General features: G+C 49.1%; 1 protein-coding gene across 2 annotated transcripts; it reads right to left on the minus strand.

The window, feature by feature from the left end:
• Positions 1 to 636: 636 nt before the first annotated feature.
• LOC118214658 (trafficking kinesin-binding protein 2-like) lies at positions 637 to 19,273 on the minus strand. Of its 2 annotated transcripts, XM_035394790.1 has the most exons (17): positions 19,099 to 19,273; positions 15,260 to 15,408; positions 14,194 to 14,355; positions 11,762 to 11,836; positions 11,261 to 11,337; positions 10,821 to 10,937; positions 8,656 to 8,865; positions 8,397 to 8,475; positions 7,927 to 8,057; positions 7,700 to 7,774; positions 6,995 to 7,132; positions 6,696 to 6,775; positions 3,653 to 3,838; positions 3,224 to 3,537; positions 2,388 to 2,834; positions 2,049 to 2,148; positions 637 to 1,490 (listed from the first exon to the last, which is right to left on the minus strand). In XM_035394790.1, the coding sequence occupies exons 2-17, from the start codon at positions 15,294 to 15,296 to the stop codon at positions 722 to 724; spliced, it is 2,997 nt and encodes a 998-aa protein (XP_035250681.1). In that variant the 5' UTR covers positions 15,297 to 15,408; positions 19,099 to 19,273; the 3' UTR covers positions 637 to 721. The 2 variants fall into 2 exon arrangements, with proteins under 2 accessions (XP_035250681.1, XP_035250682.1); XM_035394791.1 differs by lacking the exon at positions 11,762 to 11,836.
• Between the last annotated feature and the right edge of the window lie 55 nt (positions 19,274 to 19,328).

A 19,328-nucleotide genomic window follows, 5' to 3' on the forward strand; every position in this document is an offset into this window, starting at 1 on the left:
TCTGAGTTCATCACAGCAACCAGTACAGCATTACCTCCCTCCCTCCAAAAGATCCTGCTGATACTTCCATCTCTCTTACTTCAAACATCCTAATGTTATGTCCACCTCTCTAATTCCTCTTCAAAGTAACCTGAGGGTACCTTCAGCTCTCATCTACTTTACACATTTCTCTCTCCCTTCTTCACTCCATTCATTCTCAACCCGCTATCCATCTCACACCTTCGTCTGCTTTCTCACGTTTAAACACAGCACTGCCTTCCCTAATGCTGGTGACGTCATACCCCAAACCCCCAACAGTAAAAACGTACATTTCCAAAAAACATCTCCACTCCGACCCACAGCTTTAACAACACATTACAAAAAACTGTACAAAAAACCTAGTCAGTTTGACAATGGTAAATGGTAAATGGACTGCATTTATATAGCGCTTTTATCCAAAGCGCTTTACAATTGATGCCTCTCATTCGCCAGAGCAGTTAGGGGTTAGGTGTCTTGCTCAAGGACACTTCGACACGCCCAGGCCGGGGTTTGAACCGGCAACCCTCCGACTGCCAGACAATCGCTCTTACCTCCTGAGCCATGTCACCCCATTGTGCTTTACAAACAAACAGAAAAGAGGGATTTATTTTTCCTTTAATCAGTTTTTTGGAGACCGGGGGGTGGGGGCCAGTGTTGCGTCAGTCAACCCGAAGCCCCACCCCCCAGTCAGGATCCTGACCCCTCAAGCTTTGTGTGGAGAGGGTGGGACCTGCGCAGTGGAAGAGGATGAGGAGGAAGAGGGGGCAACAGCTGGCTCCTTTAGGCTGCCCCAGGGGGTTATGGGAAGGGCAAGGGAGGAGTGAGGGGGCGGGGCTGAGGCCGGGTGTGAAGCGCTGCAGGCGGACTGGCTCCGCCCCCCAGCCATGCAAGGCAGGCTGTGGTTCCTACGCAGGCCGTTCAGCAGGCTCCCGCTGCCCGTCGCCAGGAAGGTGGGCGTGTCCTGCGGCCGCTGCCTTTCCGACTCCGCCCCCTGCAGCGCCCCGGCCAATCCCAGCCGGCGCAGCCGCTCCACCAGGCCGACGGACGGCGGGTCCCGTGAGAGGGGCGTGGCAGGGCCGGGCGGGTCCGGGCGTAGGCGGCCCAGGTTGAGGCCGTAGACCTCCTGAAGGAAGACCTCGGCGGGGCGGGAGGCCAGGAAGTTGTCCGCGGGTGGGGGGGGCGCCGGGCGTGTCTCCCAGGGTACGGGCGAGGGCGGAGGGGAGTGGGACGGGGAGTTGGGCGGGGTCCTGGGGAGCGAGCGAGGCGCAGGCTTTCGGGAGGCCCTCTCAGCGGAGGCCCCCTGGGCCGAGATGCCCCTCTCCAGCAGCAGCTGAGCAAGGCCCTGTGGGGGGGCGGGGCAGAGCAGGGGGGAGGAGATTCCCAGGCTGAGCCGATAGGGCGTGACCGGGGTACTGGGCACCGAGCGCAGAGAACTGGGCGTGTTAACTGAGACTGAGGAGACACACCCAGAACTGAGAGAGAGGGAGGGAGGGAGGGAGGGAGGGAGGGAGGGAGGGAGGGGAGAGAGGGAGGGAGGGAGGGAGGGAGAGAGGGAGGGAGGGAGGGAGGGAGAGGGGGAGGGAGAGGGGAAGAGAGATAAGAGTTTTACTGAATTTGTATAACAACTTAATTGATCACATATCAAGCAATTATTACACATGTTATGTAATAATAAGAGGCCACTTGAGTACTATCAGGAACCATAAACAGTGCTCTGCTATTCAGAAATTTAGCTCCTCTCCTTTCACTTTAAACAGGATTATGATTAACCAGCCAGTGTTACAGGATGCATTACGTAACCCGGTCATAAACGGCACAATCTAACACTTTTACAGCACATGGATGTGGAGGCTCACATGAAGGTATGAGGAAGGCTTAGACACACACAGCTGATCTGTGTTCTGCTGCCTCACCGAGCTCTTACTGGAGAACAGTGACTGATTTTAGGCAGTTGCATGGTGATGATGGTACTGAATATGAAACCCAGTCCCCTGACCCCCTGTGCAGCTGGGTTCAGTGAGGGGCCGTACCTGGGCGTGACCTGGGTGATGTCAGATGGGTGGAGGACTCGGCAGGTGGTGAAGGTGAAGGTAGAGTAGGTGGAGCTCAGACATTTCCCTGGATTGTGAGCTGCAAAGAAACGGAGAGATTTACACATCCACCCACCTGCACAGACACACACTCACACACACACCCACACATCCATCCACACGCGCACACACACACACCCACACATCCATCCACACGTGCACACACCCACACATCCATCCACACGCGCACACACACACAAACATAAACCTCCACCCATGTGTACATAATTGCACACAACTTCACCAGTTCTGCTGTTAGAGTACACCTAGTAGGCTTACCAGGAGAGGGCGCTGGTGTGCTGAGGATGTGACTGTTGGCCTGCTGGGGTGGAGGCGGTGGGGCTAGGGGGCCAGGGGGTGGGGTAGGGGAGGTGGGAGGGGCCTGAGAGGGATGGGACAGAGGCAGTACAGTCACAGACGCGCAGACGGGTGTTCTCTCACTCTTCCTCACTCCTCTCTTCTCCTCCGGGGTGGAGGTGCACTTCACCCGGAAGGTAATCCCCATCTCCTCTTCCTCCTCCTCCTCCTCTTCCTCTTCCTCCTGTTTCTCCCGGCCACTCTTCCCGTTCTCCGCCAGCTCCTCGTCCTCCTCCGGGTCAGTGAGGTAATGCACGGCGTCCTGAGAGAGGGGGCGGAACCCTTTGGTGAGCACGCCCGGGTGAGGGTCCAGGATGGCTGCCAGGTGGGGCTGGGCGAGCTGCTGCCAGTGGTGCAGCGTGAAGGACCCTGCAGGTCAAGAGGTCACAGGTCAGAGGTCATTTCATAAATCAGTAAATCCCCAGACACTGGGAACAAATCTGGTTTCCATCTGGTGCAAATGAGGCTGGTTGTGGGTACAGTCTTTGTCCTAGTTCAGCACTTACGACACCTAAATCAATGAACCTGAATGAATTAATTATGGTCTTCAATCATGACCATGATCTGTTGAAGCAGGTGCTGGACTAGAACAGAAGCCTTCCTCCTCTGTGTCCTCTTCTGTATGAAACTGCAAACCCCCTGAGCCAGCAATAATAACAGTGACCTTTGATGCAAAGTGCATTGGTGATATTTTTCAACTATACATGTTATGAATGAAAATGTGTGGGGGTGCCAGACTGTGCCAGACACAGCCTCACCTTCCATGGGCTTGACGATCTGCAGTTTCTCCGGCAGGAAGCTCTTGAAGGTGGTGGAGGTGGAGGAGAGGTCCGTCAGGTTTGTGATGCATGAGATCGCGCTGCCACTAGGGGAGCTGCAGCCGCTCCCCTCCCAGTCCGCCTCTGTCCCTTCCTGTCCCGCTCGCGCCAGTGCCTGCAGCTTCCTGTCCCGCTCCTCCTGGAAGAACTGCCGCTCGCACAGGAAGTTCTGCCGCCTCAGGGAGAGGCGCTGCAACGCAGAGGTGAGGTCACTTCCTCCCGGAGTGCCAGGCTGTCCTAGGGGTGTTCCACAACTGATGCGCACACACAGACACACACACACACACGCAAACACAGACACTGTTTGTAGAGCAGACTCCTTTAGCATGACTGCAGCAGGTATGACGTAGACACTGAAGAGTCACTCACTCGCTGGTCCTGGGAGTGGCTTCCTCCCGTCTGCGCAGCTGCGCAGCCGGCGCGCAGGACTGGAAGGGCTGCGCGGTCATCACCACGCTGTTGTGGGCGGAGCCTGGGATGGGCCGGGGGGCGGGGTGCCGAGCCGACGACTCGTTGACGGCGCGTACGGTCTGGAACACGCGTTTCTGCGAATCCCTGTGTGCAGAAGGGGTAGACTGGTCACACGCTCCAGACCGGTGGTGGAGGTGGTGGTGACTCATTCTCTCCAGGGAGCCATATTTGCTGAACTCGGTCATCAAAGTGAGCCGCGCCTACCACAAATTAGCATGAAGTACCTCAACGAAGTAGCACTGTCCTCTCACGCAAAACTGTCAATGAGAAACAATCGAAGGTGTGAGGAGCGAAAGTGTGCGTGCTGCTGCTTGACCCTCCTTGGGCAAAACTCGTACTTTCACGTGGCAATCCTCGAAAGTCTATGTGCATTTGGTCAGGTGGCTCCCGTGTCTTGTTGAGAGCTCAACATCATGCAGTACTTTAGTGGGAGGGCTGAATCGTGCTGTCTTTCTTCGTGCAGTCTAACTGCTGAGAAATGACCAGTATTTTGATATTGCGCTAAGCAGAACGTACACAGAAAAATAGAAAAAATTAAGGCTGGCGTCAGTTCAGACTCTGAGCCGCGCGTGGTTCCAAAGCCACGCAGCGACTCGCCACTGCTCTGGGCTGTAGGCACAGAGTGCGGTGCTGGGTCTGTGTGTGTGGGGGGTGGGGGGTCGAAAAGAACCTGGGGGGGGGGGGGGGTGAGGGGTGCTGTAGCATGGGGGGGGTCTACAGGGAGATGTAGGAGTGATGTGAGGTGTGGGGGAGCTGTGGAAGGTTAGTAGGGTGGGTCTGTAAATGGGGTAGAGAGCGTGTAGTCTGACCCAGCGATATTTTGATATATACAATCCAGGTTTTGTTGGTGCATGTCTGGAACACTTGTTGCCGCTAGCTAGCTAGCTAGCTAGCTAACCTAACTAACCAGCGAACTAGTGCTTGCTTGCTAGCCACCAACCAGACTTTTCAAAGTTTAAAGACTTCGAATGTTATTCAGACAGAACACTAGGACACTATACCCAAGAGATTGCATATTACTTTAGCTACATAAAAACATAACTGTTTCAGTGACAATGATTGGCAGGCACCTCGTTATTATTCTTCCAGTCCTATGATCAGAATAAAACAATCACATGCAATATACGGCAAAGCACAGCTTAAGCAGGGTGTATGATTGACAGAGCCATTGTATTTTATTGGCCAACAGGAAGGCGTTTTACGTCTGAGGATATTCAAGGTACATTCAATATTTAGATATTCAGTCAGCAGGGCGGAGGGTGTGTCGGACTTAAGTCCAGTATACACACGATCACGTGCCATGGTTTGTCAGGAAATACTGAGTATATTCGATAATTTCGATATTCTCCATCAGTGTATTGATACTGGAAAAATCTGTATTGCTGCATCCCAGTGTGCAGAGGATGAGCAGGGGTGTGTGGGGGTTGTGGAAGGTTATTAGGGTGGTTGTGTAAAAGGAGTAGAGGACGTGTAAAGGCTGGTGTGGGGGCTGTGGAAGGTTATTAAGGTGGGTGTATAAAAGGAGTAGAGGACGTGTAAAGGCTGGTGTGGGGGCTGTGGAAGGTTATTAGGGTGGGTGTATAAAAGGAGTAGAGGACGTGTAAAGGCTGGTGTGGGTGTCCTGTGGAAGGTTATTAGGGTGGGTGTGTAAAAGGAGTAGAGGACGTGTAAAGGCTGGTGTGGGGGCTGTGGAAGGTTATTAGGGTGGGTGTGTAAAAGGAGTAGAGGACGTGTAAAGGCTGGTGTGGGTGTGCTGTGGAAGGTTATTAGGGTGGGTGTATAAAAGGAGTAGAGGACGTGTAAAGGCTGGTGTGGGGGCTGTGGAAGGTTATTAGGGTGGGTGTATAAAAGGAGTAGAGGACGTGTAAAGGCTGGTGTGGGGGCTGTGGAAGGTTATTAGGGTGGGTGTGTAAAAGGAGTAGAGGACGTGTAAAGGCTGGTGTGGGGGCTGTGGAAGGTTATTAGGGTGGGTGTATAAAAGGAGTAGAGGACGTGTAAAGGCTGGTGTGGGGGCTGTGGAAGGTTATTAGGGTGGGTGTGTAAAAGGAGTAGAGGACGTGTAAAGGCTGGTGTGGGGGCTGTGGAAGGTTATTAGGGTGGGTGTATAAAAGGAGTAGAGGACGTGTAAAGGCTGGTGTGGGGGCTGTAGAAGGTTATTAGGGTGGGTGTATAAAAGGAGTAGAGGACGTGTAAAGGCTGGTGTGGGTGCGCTGTGGAAGGTTATTAGGGTGGGTGTATAAAAGGAGTAGAGGACATGTAAAGGCTGGTGTGGGGGCTGTGGAAGGTTATTAGGGTGGGTGTATAAAAGGAGTAGAGGACGTGTAAAGGCTGGTGTGGGGGCTGTGGAAGGTTATTAGGGTGGGTGTATAAAAGGAGTAGAGGACGTGTAAAGGCTGGTGTGGGGGCTGTGGAAGGTTATTAGGGTTGGTGTATAAAAGGAGTAGAGGACGTGTAAAGGCTGGTGTGGGGGCTGTGGAAGGTTATTAGGGTGGGTGTATAAAAGGAGTAGAGGACGTGTAAAGGCTGGTGTGGGGGGGCTGTGGAAGGTTATTAGGGTGGGTGTGTAAAAGGAGTAGAGGACGTGTAAAGGCTGGTGTGGGTGTTGTGGAAGGTTATTAGGGTGGGTGTGTAAAAGGAGTAGAGGACGTGTAAAGGCTGGTGTGGGGGCTGTGGAAGGTTATTAGAGTGGGTGTATAAAAGGAGTAGAGGACGTGTAAAGGCTGGTGTGGGGGCTGTGGAAGGTTATTAGGGTGGGTGTGTAAAAGGAGTAGAGGACGTGTAGAGGCTGGTGTGGGTGTGCTGTGGAAGGTTATTAGGGTGGGTGTGTAAAAGGAGTAGAGGACGTGTAAAGGCTGGTGTGGGTGTGCTGTGGAAGGTTATTAGGGTGGGTGTATAAAAGGAGTAGAGGACGTGTAAAGGCTGGTGTGGGTGCGCTGCTCACTTTTGGTCCTGGAAGGTGAACTCCCCCTCCAAGCTCAGTTGCCTCCGCATAGATACCTCTATCTCAGATGCCAGACAGTCCTAAAAAACACACACGCGCACGTGCACACACACACACACACACACACACAGGCACATCGGCACACACACAAACACGCACACACACACATAAATTAATTGGGTGCACTGCAAAAAAAAAAAAAAAAAAAAAAAAAAAGCCAAGCCAGAAGTCTGGAATATCAGGTTCCTCCACCTCTGGCAAACACAGGGCAGCAGGGCCGTGGGTCTGCGGTGTCTCACCATTGGGATCAGGCCGTAGGACTGGTGTCTGCGCAGACCCGCGGAGGACGTGCTGCGGCTGCGCAGCTGCTTGGCTTCCTCCTGCGACTCCTGCAGCATCCCCACGCACTCCGCGTTCCTGCTGCGGAGCTCGCTCAGCTGGGGGGGGAGCACAAGCAGGACCGCGTCACGACCGCAACCGTGTCTCAGACACAACCGCGTGCTTCCTGTACGAAAACCTGCTGCAGGTTAAACAGCAAGGCCACACCCACCTACTGGTCTTCAGTCGCTGGACCCGCCCCCTGCACCCACTGCACCAGGATCACTGGTCTTCGATCCTAAACAGACCAAGTCACCTGGGCTGACCCATAACCCTTCCTGTTACACCTCATATCTGCATTTTAGTCTCTATGGACTTTGGACCGTATGTGTCAGTAAATGCGTGCATCTGTGTATGTGTGTGTTTGTGCATGACAGTGTGTGTGTGTGTGTGTGTGTGTCTGTGTATGTGTGTGTTTGTGCATGACAGTGTGTGTGTGTGTGTGTCTGTGTATGTGTGTGTTTGCGCATGGCTGTGTGTGTGTGTGTGTGTGTGTGTGTGTGTGTGTGTGTGTGTGTGTGTGTGTGTGTGTGCGCGTGTACGTGTGCATGTGCATTTGTGTGTGCGTGTGCGTGTGTTTGCGTGTGTGTGTGTGTGTGTGTGTGTGTTTTGGGGGTGAAACTCACCTCTGTAGTGAGCTGGCGCTGAGCATCTTTGGAATGCTGCAAGTGAATCCTCAACTCCTCCTTCTCCAGAGAGAGCTGGACACACACACACACACACACACACACACACATATACACACATTATACACGCATATGACATAAACAGCAACATAAACATACAAACTTATTTGTGCCATATAGTATACAGTATGTAAATAACGAACTGCCGGAGTCACTCTCTCTCTCACCTCCTTCACTCGGTGCTGTAGATCGACCATCTGGCTCAGCAGTTGTGTCGTGTCCTCCTGGTGACGCAGCAAGTCGTCGTTCTTCCTCGACAGCTCGTCCGTCAGTGCCATGATCTGGCTGTTAGATTCGCCTGTGACAGGAGTACGGACGTGCGTTTGCCCACAGACACACACACACACACACACACACCCACATGTCAGTAACACTGCTGGCCGGCATACACCCTGCCCTTGCACAAGGAGAAAACCTGAGCCAGTGCACGGTCTGAAGTGTGGCGCATTGAACACTCAAAGCTGCAGCGCACACTCTCTAAGGCTGACTCCATCGAGTCACAGGGTCAGGTTCTATATCATTCAGCGACTAGGCTGCACTCATCTTGGGGGATTTCATTTAATCAGTTTAGGTTTTTCACTCGAAAGTCACTTTGAGCTGGGGGGTGGGCAGGGCTAAAGAAAGGCGCCGGACTCACGCAGCTCTCTAACACAGTCGTTCACCAGCTGATGCTCCTTTTCCTCATAGGACATGGTCTCCGTCTCCAGGTGACAAGCCTGCCGCCATGGAAACAGGAAGAACATGGTCAGCAACATGGAACATGGAGACAAGACAGGGGGACTGTGATGCGAGTGTTGGCAGGTTAGTGTGCGGGAGGGGCGGGGTGTTGGCAGGGCAGTGTGTGTGAGGGGCGGGGTTTAGGGATATGGGCGGAGCCGCGGTGGGAGGTTCCATACCTCAGAGCGCAGGGCCAGGTTGTCCTCCTCCAGCTGCTGCAGCTTGCTCTGCAGCGCCTCCAGCTGGCTGAGCGTGAGCGTGGCGGGCAGCGGCCTGCTGTTCTGTAGCGGTGTGGAGCAGCTGGAGTCTGTCTCGCTCTCCTCCGAAATGCTGGCCACCATGCGCAACAGCTCATCTTTCTTACACAGCACATGCTGCAGCTGCTGCACCTATAACACACACAGAGAGGGAGATAAGTGTGTGTGTGTGTGTACCTGTGTGCGTGTGTGTATGTGTGTGTGCCTGTTTGCCTCTGTGTGTCTGTGTGTGTGAGTATAGCCACGTTTCCACCAAAATTACCCGGAACTTTCAGTCCCAGAAACTACTTTACCAGGAACTAAAAGGTTCCTTCAGCCAATGGTTGTCTGCGTTTCCACCGGGGTCTAAAGTACCGCGAAGATTAGGCAAATTAGCCCACTGACCTTGTCGTCGGTCCATCTGTCATATGATTTCTTCTGTAACCCCATACTACCACCGAAGTAGCCTACATTATTTTCTAATAACCGGGACAGCCCGGAGGGATTTATTCCACTTATATACAACGGGTTACCAACAATGACTATATATGGTTACTTTTGTATTTATTGATTTTCATATATCCTCTCAAACACATTCATTAACAGCAGAAAACATGCACACGTTGTAAACAATTTGCTGTTTTATTACTTTCTCGTCGTCAATTCCATATAGGCTAATCGCAAAATGACAAGAATAGAACGAAAACTCGGACTTGCGTGAAAATGTAAATTAGTGGTACAGCCACCGTTTGCTTTCCTTCGAAGTTACTGCTAGCCGAGCAGCGAAGTGTGCCCTCCAGATGCGAACCATGCACCATAAATGAGTCCATAGTCTTCCTGGTCTTTTCGTGGAATTGAAAAATGGCAGTAAAATTGAGTAAAATTACGGCAGTCTGAAAAAGCTAAAGGTTAGATTACTAGAATTAACCTGTTATTTTACCCGGATAAAAAGTGCGGAAGGTGATTTCCAGTTTGCTTGTACTGTATCACCAATGTTAATTATGCAGAACTACCGCATACCTCACATAACTGTATCAAACGTTTTGAGTCAATTACAACGGGCTAACAAAGAAAATCCGGAAGAAAATATTCAGCAACCGAATTAATCCGTTTGAATGTTTTGGTAGCCTACGTAATATGCTGTCCCAGCACGAATGCTTAGCATTTTATAAAACGAATACTAAAGCAAGAAAAGAACAGAAGAGCACACGTTATAATTCCAAGACGTTGACAGGCTATAACCAAAAGTAGGCTACTGCGCCGCATAACATACAAGTTTGATTTGAAGTTATTATGAAAATAAATTGGTTTGCCGCTGCATATTTTCAAACATGGCGGGTAATGGCGGAAAATAAATACAACACAAATGCTACGAGTACTCGACCAAGTAGAAATGTTCAGCGCTGCAAGCTCCACCCAAAAGGTTCCTGTACTTTCGGAAAGTACTACCCCCCGAGCAGGAACGTTTTGGGGGGTAAAACAAAGCCCCCAGAACTAAATTTAGACCCTAGTTCCTGCGGTGGAAACGCACTGAGTTCCTCAAAAGGTTCCTAGTTCCGGGGTATAGTTCCTGCGGTGGAAACGCGGCCTATGTACTGTAGGTGTGTGTGTATGTGCATGTCTGTGTGCGTATGTGTGTATGTGTATGTGTGCCTGTTTGCCTCTGTGTGTCTGTGTGTGTGAGTATGTACTGTATGTGTGTGTGTATGTGCATGTCTGTGTGTGTATGTGTGTATGTGAGCATGTACAGTGTGTGTGTGTGTGCGTGTGTGTTTGTGTGTGTGTGTATGTATATGTGAGCATGTACAGTGTGTGTGTGTGTGTGTGCGTGTGCGTGTGCGTGTGCGTGTGTGTGTGTGTGAGTATGTACTGTATGTGTGTGTGTATGTGTGTATGTGTATGTGTGCCTGTTTGCCTCTGTGTGTCTGTGTGTGTGAGTATGTACTGTATGTGTGTGTGTATGTGTGTATGTGTATGTGTGCCTGTTTGCCTCTGTGTGTCTGTGTGTGTGAGTATGTACTGTATGTGTGTGTGTGTGTGTATGTGTATGTGAGCATGTACAGTGTGTGTGTGTGTGTGTGTGTGTGCGTGTGTGTGTGTTTCCTCACCTGGTCCAGTGCCTGTGTAAGCTGCTCTTCCACGGCTTGGTTGCGCTCCTGCAGCAGTTGATTTCTCTGCAGCAGCGACTGACCAATCCGAGCAGCCAGCTCCAAGTCCCGGTCCCTCTGCTCACAGTCACACGACACAGCCAATCAACCAATCACAGTCACACAACACAGCCAATCAACCAATCACAGTCAATCAAACAACCACATTAAAATATCACACCGAACCAGTCAACCAATAACAGGTACACAATCATAGCCAATGACCAAGCACAGCCACACATAGGAATCAACCACCCAACTACCATATCACAGCCAACAATATACAGTGCCTAAGCAGCTAAGCAATATATCAGTCACCTCCAGCTGTATGTACTGTACATACTGAAGAGACACCCATACCGTAGGCACATTAATGAAGTAAAGGAAAACCTGGAGTGCACCTCTGTCAACAGGTGAGTCACCACGTCTAAGTCACTGTAGGTCTTTGTCATCTGCTCCACCCGGTCAGCACTGAGGACTGCGTGGAGAGAGAGAATTTCAGCACAGTGACACTCATATACAGATCTATGCAGTTATACACACAATATGCTCACTCACTCGCGCGTGCACACACACACACACACACACACACACACACACACACACAAGTATGGGACGCTACAGAGAATTAGCGCTACTTAGCGCCACTATAAGCCACAACCAAGCCATGCTTGGCCCTCCAGAACCCCCACCTCTCCTGTGTTACATAGAGCTACCAGCTGCAGTCTGCCGGAGGACCTGAGCACCCCAGAATACTCTACACATACATAAGACATGATACAGGCAGGACCCATTTCCTTTCTGTTTCATGACTGTCTTTTCTTTCCATTTGTCATTTCAGCATATGGTGCGTACAAAGCCAGTCTGAATTAGAATTCGAGAGTGAGACAGGCTGACTTTACCTCGAGAGCGCGTGTGCGAGTTAGGGTGGGAAGAGGAAGAAGAGCAAGAGGGGGAGGGGTCCAGCTTGAAGAAGGCTGGAGGGAGCGAAAAGCAACAAGGAACGAAAGGGAAAGTTTTACGAGACAAGAGAGGAAGCAGATTATTTACAACACAGGGAGAAAGACAGGCAGACAAGGAGAAAGAAGAGTCCTGAGACACACTGTAGGGCCTGTTATCCCTGCGTCATTGTCATGCAAATGCCCTACAGACCCTCTGACCTTTATATGACCAGGATGGTTCCTGTGATTCACTGAGTCCATTATATTAGACCAGAGGTGGGCAATGAGGGCCATATCCGTTTCTGGTTTTCATGCCAACTTCTGGCCTTAATTACTCAATTAGCCCTTAATTTTTACGTCATAATGACAAGTCTTGACAAGCGCATGAACGACAGACAAAGACCGTTTTCGTGTCCCTGAATGAAACGTGTTACTGTGATCTAATCTAATCTAATGCACCAGTGTTGTTGTATACAGCCAATCGGCTCATTCATCCAGGGTAACTGGTGGAAACAAAAACATGCATACACACCAGCCCTCCAGGAAGGGAATTGCCCGCCCTTGTATTAGACCCTTAGCTCACTATACAGTTCATATGCCAACCCATTCACATGCTATGCAGATCAGTGCAGTTATGCAGCATCTGTGCAGTATTGAGATTTTAAAAAAGCCTAATTTAGATTGAATGAGAAACTCTTATCGTAACTGTTTGGGAAAGGTTGCCAGAGTGATATCGTTCCCCAGCCTGAGGCTGTGAGTCTCCCCTTAACTTGGAAAGAGGAAATCCTTAAATTTTTGAGTTTTAGAGAAAAATCCACACCCAATACCTACCCTCACAATCAAACGCCTACATCAGCCTACACAGTACACACCCACAGCCAAACACACCAACACAAACCCACACACCACTAACCCCAACCCCCACAACCAAACACCTACATCAGCCTACACAGTACACACCCACAGCCAAACACACCAACACAAACCCACACACCACTAACCCCAACCCCCACAACCAAACACCTACATCAGCCTACACAGTACACACCCACACCCACAACCAAACACACCAGCACAAACCCATACACCACTTCCTCTACCCAGGTAGGGCACAGGTTTTGGGTGCAGGTGTCTTTGGATGTGTGGGTACGCAGGTGTGGGTTTGTGAGCTGCTGTGGGTAGGTACGGGTGTGGGGGAATGGTTTGGTATCAGTGTGTTTGGTTGTGAGGGTGTATAGATGCGGATGTGTACTGTGTAGGCTGGTGATTGGTTGTGGGGGTTGGGGTTAATCATCGCACGGTTGGAACATTTTGAGAATAATATCAGCCCCTTAATAAGAAATGGCTTCGGCAGGTAAATATAAGGACATACAACCCAGGATAAAGATTTATATTGGCGCAGATCGCCCAATCAGTCACTTATTAAACCATGTCAGTACTCATTTACCTGATTGGGTACTCAGTCACTTATTGTACTCATTAAAATATCACAGTGCCCTTTGTTCCAGGTCAGTAATTCCAGGAAATTTAGCGACTTACTTTCTCTGGCTAGAGCTAGACAAAGAAGCATGCGCAAACACCCACCCAGTTTTAATGCTCTGAGTGAGGCTGTAGTGATCTTCAGTCCAGTGTGCTGTGTAACGCACACATACATACAGGGATACAGACGGCCATGTTCAGCTGCCACATGTTGGCTGGTGCCTCTATGCAGGCTAGTTTGCCTCTTAGCTGACCATAGCATGGAATACCTATTCCTCTGGCAACTGCTGCTACTATACATACACCTCCCATATACACACACACACACATGAAATCACATATGCATACCCCCCTCACACAGAAACAAACACACACACTCATAAATACACACACAAATACACACAGACACTCAAATTCCCATCTGCCACCCTGCAAAGGAGGCAGCCTCCAGCAAGCCTTCTGTTCAGCCAATCAGGATTCAGGGCCAGCAGGAAACAGGGAGGACGTGAGGAAGACAGACACTAAAGGGAGAACGACATTTGAAGGGCCTTATAGGAAAGTGTGACTAAATAGGATTGGAACTGCTGTCAAAATAAAAGTGCTGCAAAAATAAACCCAGATGGATTATTAATCCTGCCTCTGCTAAGCTTGCTGGCAGCATCCACAGTGCTTGCTTTAAACCCCCTGTCTGTCTCTCTCTCATTCTGCATAATGTCTTTCCTTCTCGCAATCTGGCCTTATTTATCCATATCCTGGATAAACACAACCAGTAGAGGTTTGGCCTCAGCACACAAACATACATGTGCATACATACACACATGCACGTATGAACGCATGCACGCATGCACGCACACACACTCACACTCACACACACACACACACTCCACAGCTCGTGTGTGTCCCTGGCTGCTTACTCATGTAGCGGAAGGTCTCCTCAGCCAGAATGGGTGAGATGGTGCTGGCCTCCTCAGGTGAGCCCCTGGGGGACTCCGCCCAGTCCTGCCCATCACACAGGGGCAGGGCTCCAGCGCCACCCCCTGACCCCGGCCCTGACACACTCTCCTTACTGCCATCATCTGAGAGGGGAGAAAGGCACAGGAGCATGGGTTACATAACGGGTCTCTCGCTGTTCTGTGTCTGATCTGCCTCCTCAGACACGACAACACATCCACACAACTCATCCTGCATTACAGCAAAAACCTGAGTGTGTGGGATGTGTGTGTGTGTGTGTGCGTATGTTTGCGTGTATGTGTGTGTGCATGTATTTGCATGTGTGTTTGCGTGTATGTGTGTGTGCGTATTTTCATGTGTGTTTGCGTGTATGTGTATGTGTGTGTGTGTGTGTGTTTGCGTGTATATGTGTGTGTGTATGTATTTGCATGTGTGTTTGCGTGTATGTGTGTGTGTGTGCTAAATAGCTCAGTCTGCTCCAGTGCTACAGCTTGCTGTTGACTCCAGCTGAGTGCCTCTGTGGTTTAGTGGGACAGGAGCCCTCAGCTGCCTGTGTCTCTGCCTGCATGCACCCACTCTAACTCTCCATCTTCCTCCACCTCCACCTCCCCTGCATGCACCCACTCTAACTCTCCATCTTCCTCCACCTCCACCTCCCCTGCATGCACCCACTCTAACTCTCCATCTTCCTCCACCTCCACCTCCCCTGCATGCACCCACTCTAACTCTCCATCTTCCTCCACCTCCACCTCCCCTGCATTCACCCACTCTAACTCTCCATCTTCCTCCACCTCCACCTCCCCTGCATGCACCCACTCTAACTCTCCGTCTTCCTCCACCTCCACCTCCCCTGCATGCACCCACTCTAACTCTCCATCTTCCTCCACCTCCACCTCCACCTGCCCTGCATGCACCCACTCTAACTCTCCATCTTCCTCCACCTCCACCTCCCCTCCCCAAAAGCCCCAGCAGCAGGCTGCAGATGCACGCACACACACAAACACACGCACGCATTGCGCACACACTCACCAGGGCCACAGCTGGAGGCGCTCTTCTCCACGCTCATGGGTTTTATTTCAGACTCTCCGCAGGCAGCACATGGAGCGGGGTGCTCCCCATTCTCACACCACAGGAAGGGGTTGGGGCCAGGAGGAGGAGCTCAACGGATACACACCGTCCTGCAGAGAAAACAAAGAAGAGTAAGAGAAGGATGGAGAGAACAGGCCATGATAGATTGATGAGGAAACAGGAGGTAAGCGAACAGACGTGGGATAAAGGGAACAGAGAGAACATGGAGAGGGGAAAAGATGAGATGGCAGAGGTGAATATTTGGGTGGTGCTGCAGCAGCACTAATGACAGCAGACAGGTTACTCCCCCCTCTGACAGCTCGGCCCCCACCCCCACCACACCCCTCCCCTCACTGAGCCCTCCACAGCCTTCAGCCACAGTCTGGCCTGGAAATGTCAGAGAAAATCCAATCAGATCCACCACAACTTCAAACTCCGCCCCCTGCCCCCATCCCTCCATAACTAAACAGAGTACAGTATTTCACAGCGAAAACGCCAGACACGTCTGATAGCTCTCCACTTTAATCTGGTGAAAAGATGGCACTGAAAATACACGTGTATTGTGTGTGATGTATGCTTGTGCATGTCTACGTGTGTGTGTCAACATATTTAGTCTGTGCATCTGTGTGAATGTGTGTGTGCGTGCAAGCTTGTTGCAGCTAATCTCCCTGCAGCACGGAAGAATGTATCACTGCTTAACTGCACATAATCCATCTGTCTCTCTTCCTGATTCTTTACTGCTGAAAATACACTGAGCAGCGTACTCCCCCCACCACTACTAAAACTGTCTTTCCCAGGCGGAAAAAATCCTGTGAGATTCCGAGATATGAATTACTCTGAATCTATGCATGCATAAGCTGTGTGTGAGAGAATGGCTGGTATTCAAGCCTGAAGAGAAATTCATGTTCTGTGCTGACTAGGGTTGTCACAATATCCCATTTCCATATTGGTACGGCGCTAATCAATATTATAATATATTTTATATTATAGTGGAATTATGACACGTGCACACACACACACAAACACACACACACACAAACACAAACACACACACACACACACACACACACACACCAACACGCACGCACACACACACACAAATTCTCTCCCAATCAGAATCACAGAACTCAGCCCACCGGCTGCCTGAAGCTACATGTATACTTATGGAGAACCTGGACTGAGAAACTTTATCGAGTTAAACACTGTCTGTTCTGCTCCCTGAGCTCCCAATCAGAGGGCAAACTGCTCCAGTGCTGGCCTGCCACACCTCAGGGCAGGGGTGGGAGATCCAGGTTCACAAAATAAAAGTCCTCCCCGGCATTTGTTAGGCTAATTAGAACAATTCTTCAGCCAGGAGGTAGAATTAGTGAAATCAGCTGGCTGAGTTAATGTATAGAAGAAACACAGGGCAGGACTTTTACTTTATGACCCCTGGACTTTCTACCTCTGCCTCAGAGCAGCTGCGATGCTAATCGTCCTGTGGTTGCTCTGAAATTGCACACTAACCCTCAGACAGCAGCCCTGGGCCCTGTGACATCACACTTGCCATTTTCACCCACTTCCCTTAATACAGAGATTATGTTTTATGAAATTCTGGGTACGTTCAATGATGTACGTTCCATCTTACATCCTAAACCTAACCCGAACCCTTAACCCTTTGTCCACAGATTGGTTCTTGCATTCTCTAAACTTCCTAAACACAAGTTCCCATTTGGCAACAAGGGTTGCTGGTGCCAGGTTAGTTTATGCATCATAAACCATGCAATCATAAATCAATAATCTCAGTTTATGAACAATGAGTCATTGACCACATCCCTTCATTAATTTCCTGCTGTGTGAGGAACAGTGAGCTGACCACCTGCTTAGGCTATAGAACCCGTGTCATCATACTACCGAACCCTTACCTTCACCAAGAAACCGTGTGTTGATCCAAGGTTGATTCTCTGCTGATAAACCACTATTTTCTCAATGCTGTGTTGAGGAATATTATTTCTCTACCAATCAAAGGCATCTTAAACCTTTGGGGAGACTTGAGGTTTCCTAAAAATACAGCACCAACCCACCCCCAGAGTAGAGGAGGAACTTTCAATGTACCTTAACATGAAGTCCTTAAAATAACACAAAGTGCTAAATACCCTTTACAATTCAGACACCCCTGTATCTACTACAAGACCAGAGATGCCACAGCCATAATTGTTTGCAAACAATTTATTTAATTGACTTATTTAGGCCCTTCAAGAGGTCACCAAACACAAACAGATACATCGTTTTGCCTACTAGTAGTTTAACATACAGCAGAATAGCTTTTACGAACAAGAAAATATAGGCCTAATAGCAAGTAAAAGCAATGACTCTACGTGTGGCACAGTCCTAACGGCGGCTTACTCGAATCATAGCCCCCGCACAGGCGGAGGTTCGATCCTTCGTCATGCTACCTTCTAATCCCTGCTGTTATCCTCTCTGCTTTCTGTCTGGCAGAATAAATAAATAAATACGAAATCATTCTCCTTCTAAAAAGGCAGAAATTATATACCTAACTTAAAGAAAAGATAAAATAAATCAGTGGGGAGCAAAGCAGCACAAAAAAGGTGGTCTTTTTTGGTCTAAATTAAAAAGGCTACATATGGATAACACACGTTTGACAGGACACAAATGAACATAAAAATAAAAAGCAGATTTTTTAAAAGTCAGTGATCTAAAATAAAGTTGTTGTGTATGACTTTCGTCGGTTGGCGAGTGTTTTCCTGTAATTATTCATGAAAACAAATGACACTGACACCAGATCATATTCCCACAACTAATCAGCGTCCTACCGATTCCATAAATTCCATTCACTCACACTGATTTTAAGGTTTACCTGCAGAATTTTATTTCCATACAATAAGTACGCCATGTCATCAAAATAACTTGTTAGTTATGAGAATTACGTATTTATTCTCATAATACCAAGAAATGTGTCATTCTCATAAAATCAATGAGTTGGTAATTAGCTATGAGAATTCGCATAATTAATACCAAAGTCAGTCTCGCATGTGTTGATTAAGCACCAGTTCACAAGCGCATCGCTTAGTTTAACATTAAAGTTTACAACGGTACATATATATATATATACATATATATATATAATATCAATTTTAAAATACCCGTTTTAATAACAGCTAAATTTCCAACGATAACAATATAAGGTTTAAATTCTGGTTCTACGTAAATCCAAATGGTAGGCTATGAGATAGGGCAACATAATGAACCAGTTTCACGTCATAAATCAACAACAGCCCCACCTCGCCTTGGCTTTAGACGAACACGACGGCAGACTTGCATACGTTCAGTCTAGTTTATACGTTACAGTATAATAACAGATATGTTACAATATCTTGCTAGCAAACAAATTGATTGTCCGTTAACCCCATCGTCATAAGCTAACAGGGATGCACAATTTACAGTAACCTACTTGCGTACAAGCTGAAGTTAAATAATATCGGACGCGCATCACTAGCAGTTCGCTTCAAAATCCGTGAACTAACGTTATCGATTGTGAATATTTTGTAGAGAGGTTGGTAGTTGCATGTTATATATCCAGAGCTATTAGCTTCTAACAGCGTGACATTAAACTAGACAATGTGTAACGTTAGTCTATCTCCGACACAGAATTGCGAACTGACAGCTCTGATGGCATAATGTGAACACGAACATATCTGTGGTTTTAATTTCGCATTTTACAGCGTTAACGTTACAAAACATCTACTGCAAGTAATAATGTAGGTAGCCTACATACACACTAATATAATCATTACACATACCTTTCAGAAATAATTTATTACCGCTTTACAGCAATCCCAGCTAACTAGCTACATAACATCCTCTCACTTCGGAGTCAAACAATAGACAGCAATTTGCTACCACCAGTCTGTTATCAGGCAAGCTAGCGAAAATACTCCGGGAGGATGGCGCGGCTGGCTTTGGGAAGCTGATGACTACAAGACGTCATCAAAAGTAGACAATAATTTTCTGACGCGTTTAATAGGGGCCT

The sequence above is a fragment of the Anguilla anguilla genome, chromosome 15, assembly GCF_013347855.1.
Source record: "Anguilla anguilla isolate fAngAng1 chromosome 15, fAngAng1.pri, whole genome shotgun sequence".
Taxonomy (NCBI): Eukaryota; Metazoa; Chordata; class Actinopteri; order Anguilliformes; family Anguillidae; genus Anguilla; species Anguilla anguilla.

Bases quoted from the DNA above. Each gene is read 5' to 3' on its own strand.
- LOC118214658 (XM_035394790.1), bottom strand. From the start codon at position 15,296: ATGAGCGTGGAGAAGAGCGCCTCCAGCTGTGGCCCTG. The intron at 6,776-6,994 runs GTGAGACACCGC...TGTGTTTTTTAG, and splicing joins CCTACGGCCTGATCCCAATG to GACTGTCTGGCATCTGAGAT. The intron at 1,491-2,048 runs GTACGGCCCCTC...CCTCTCTCTCAG, and splicing joins ATCACCCAGGTCACGCCCAG to TTCTGGGTGTGTCTCCTCAG.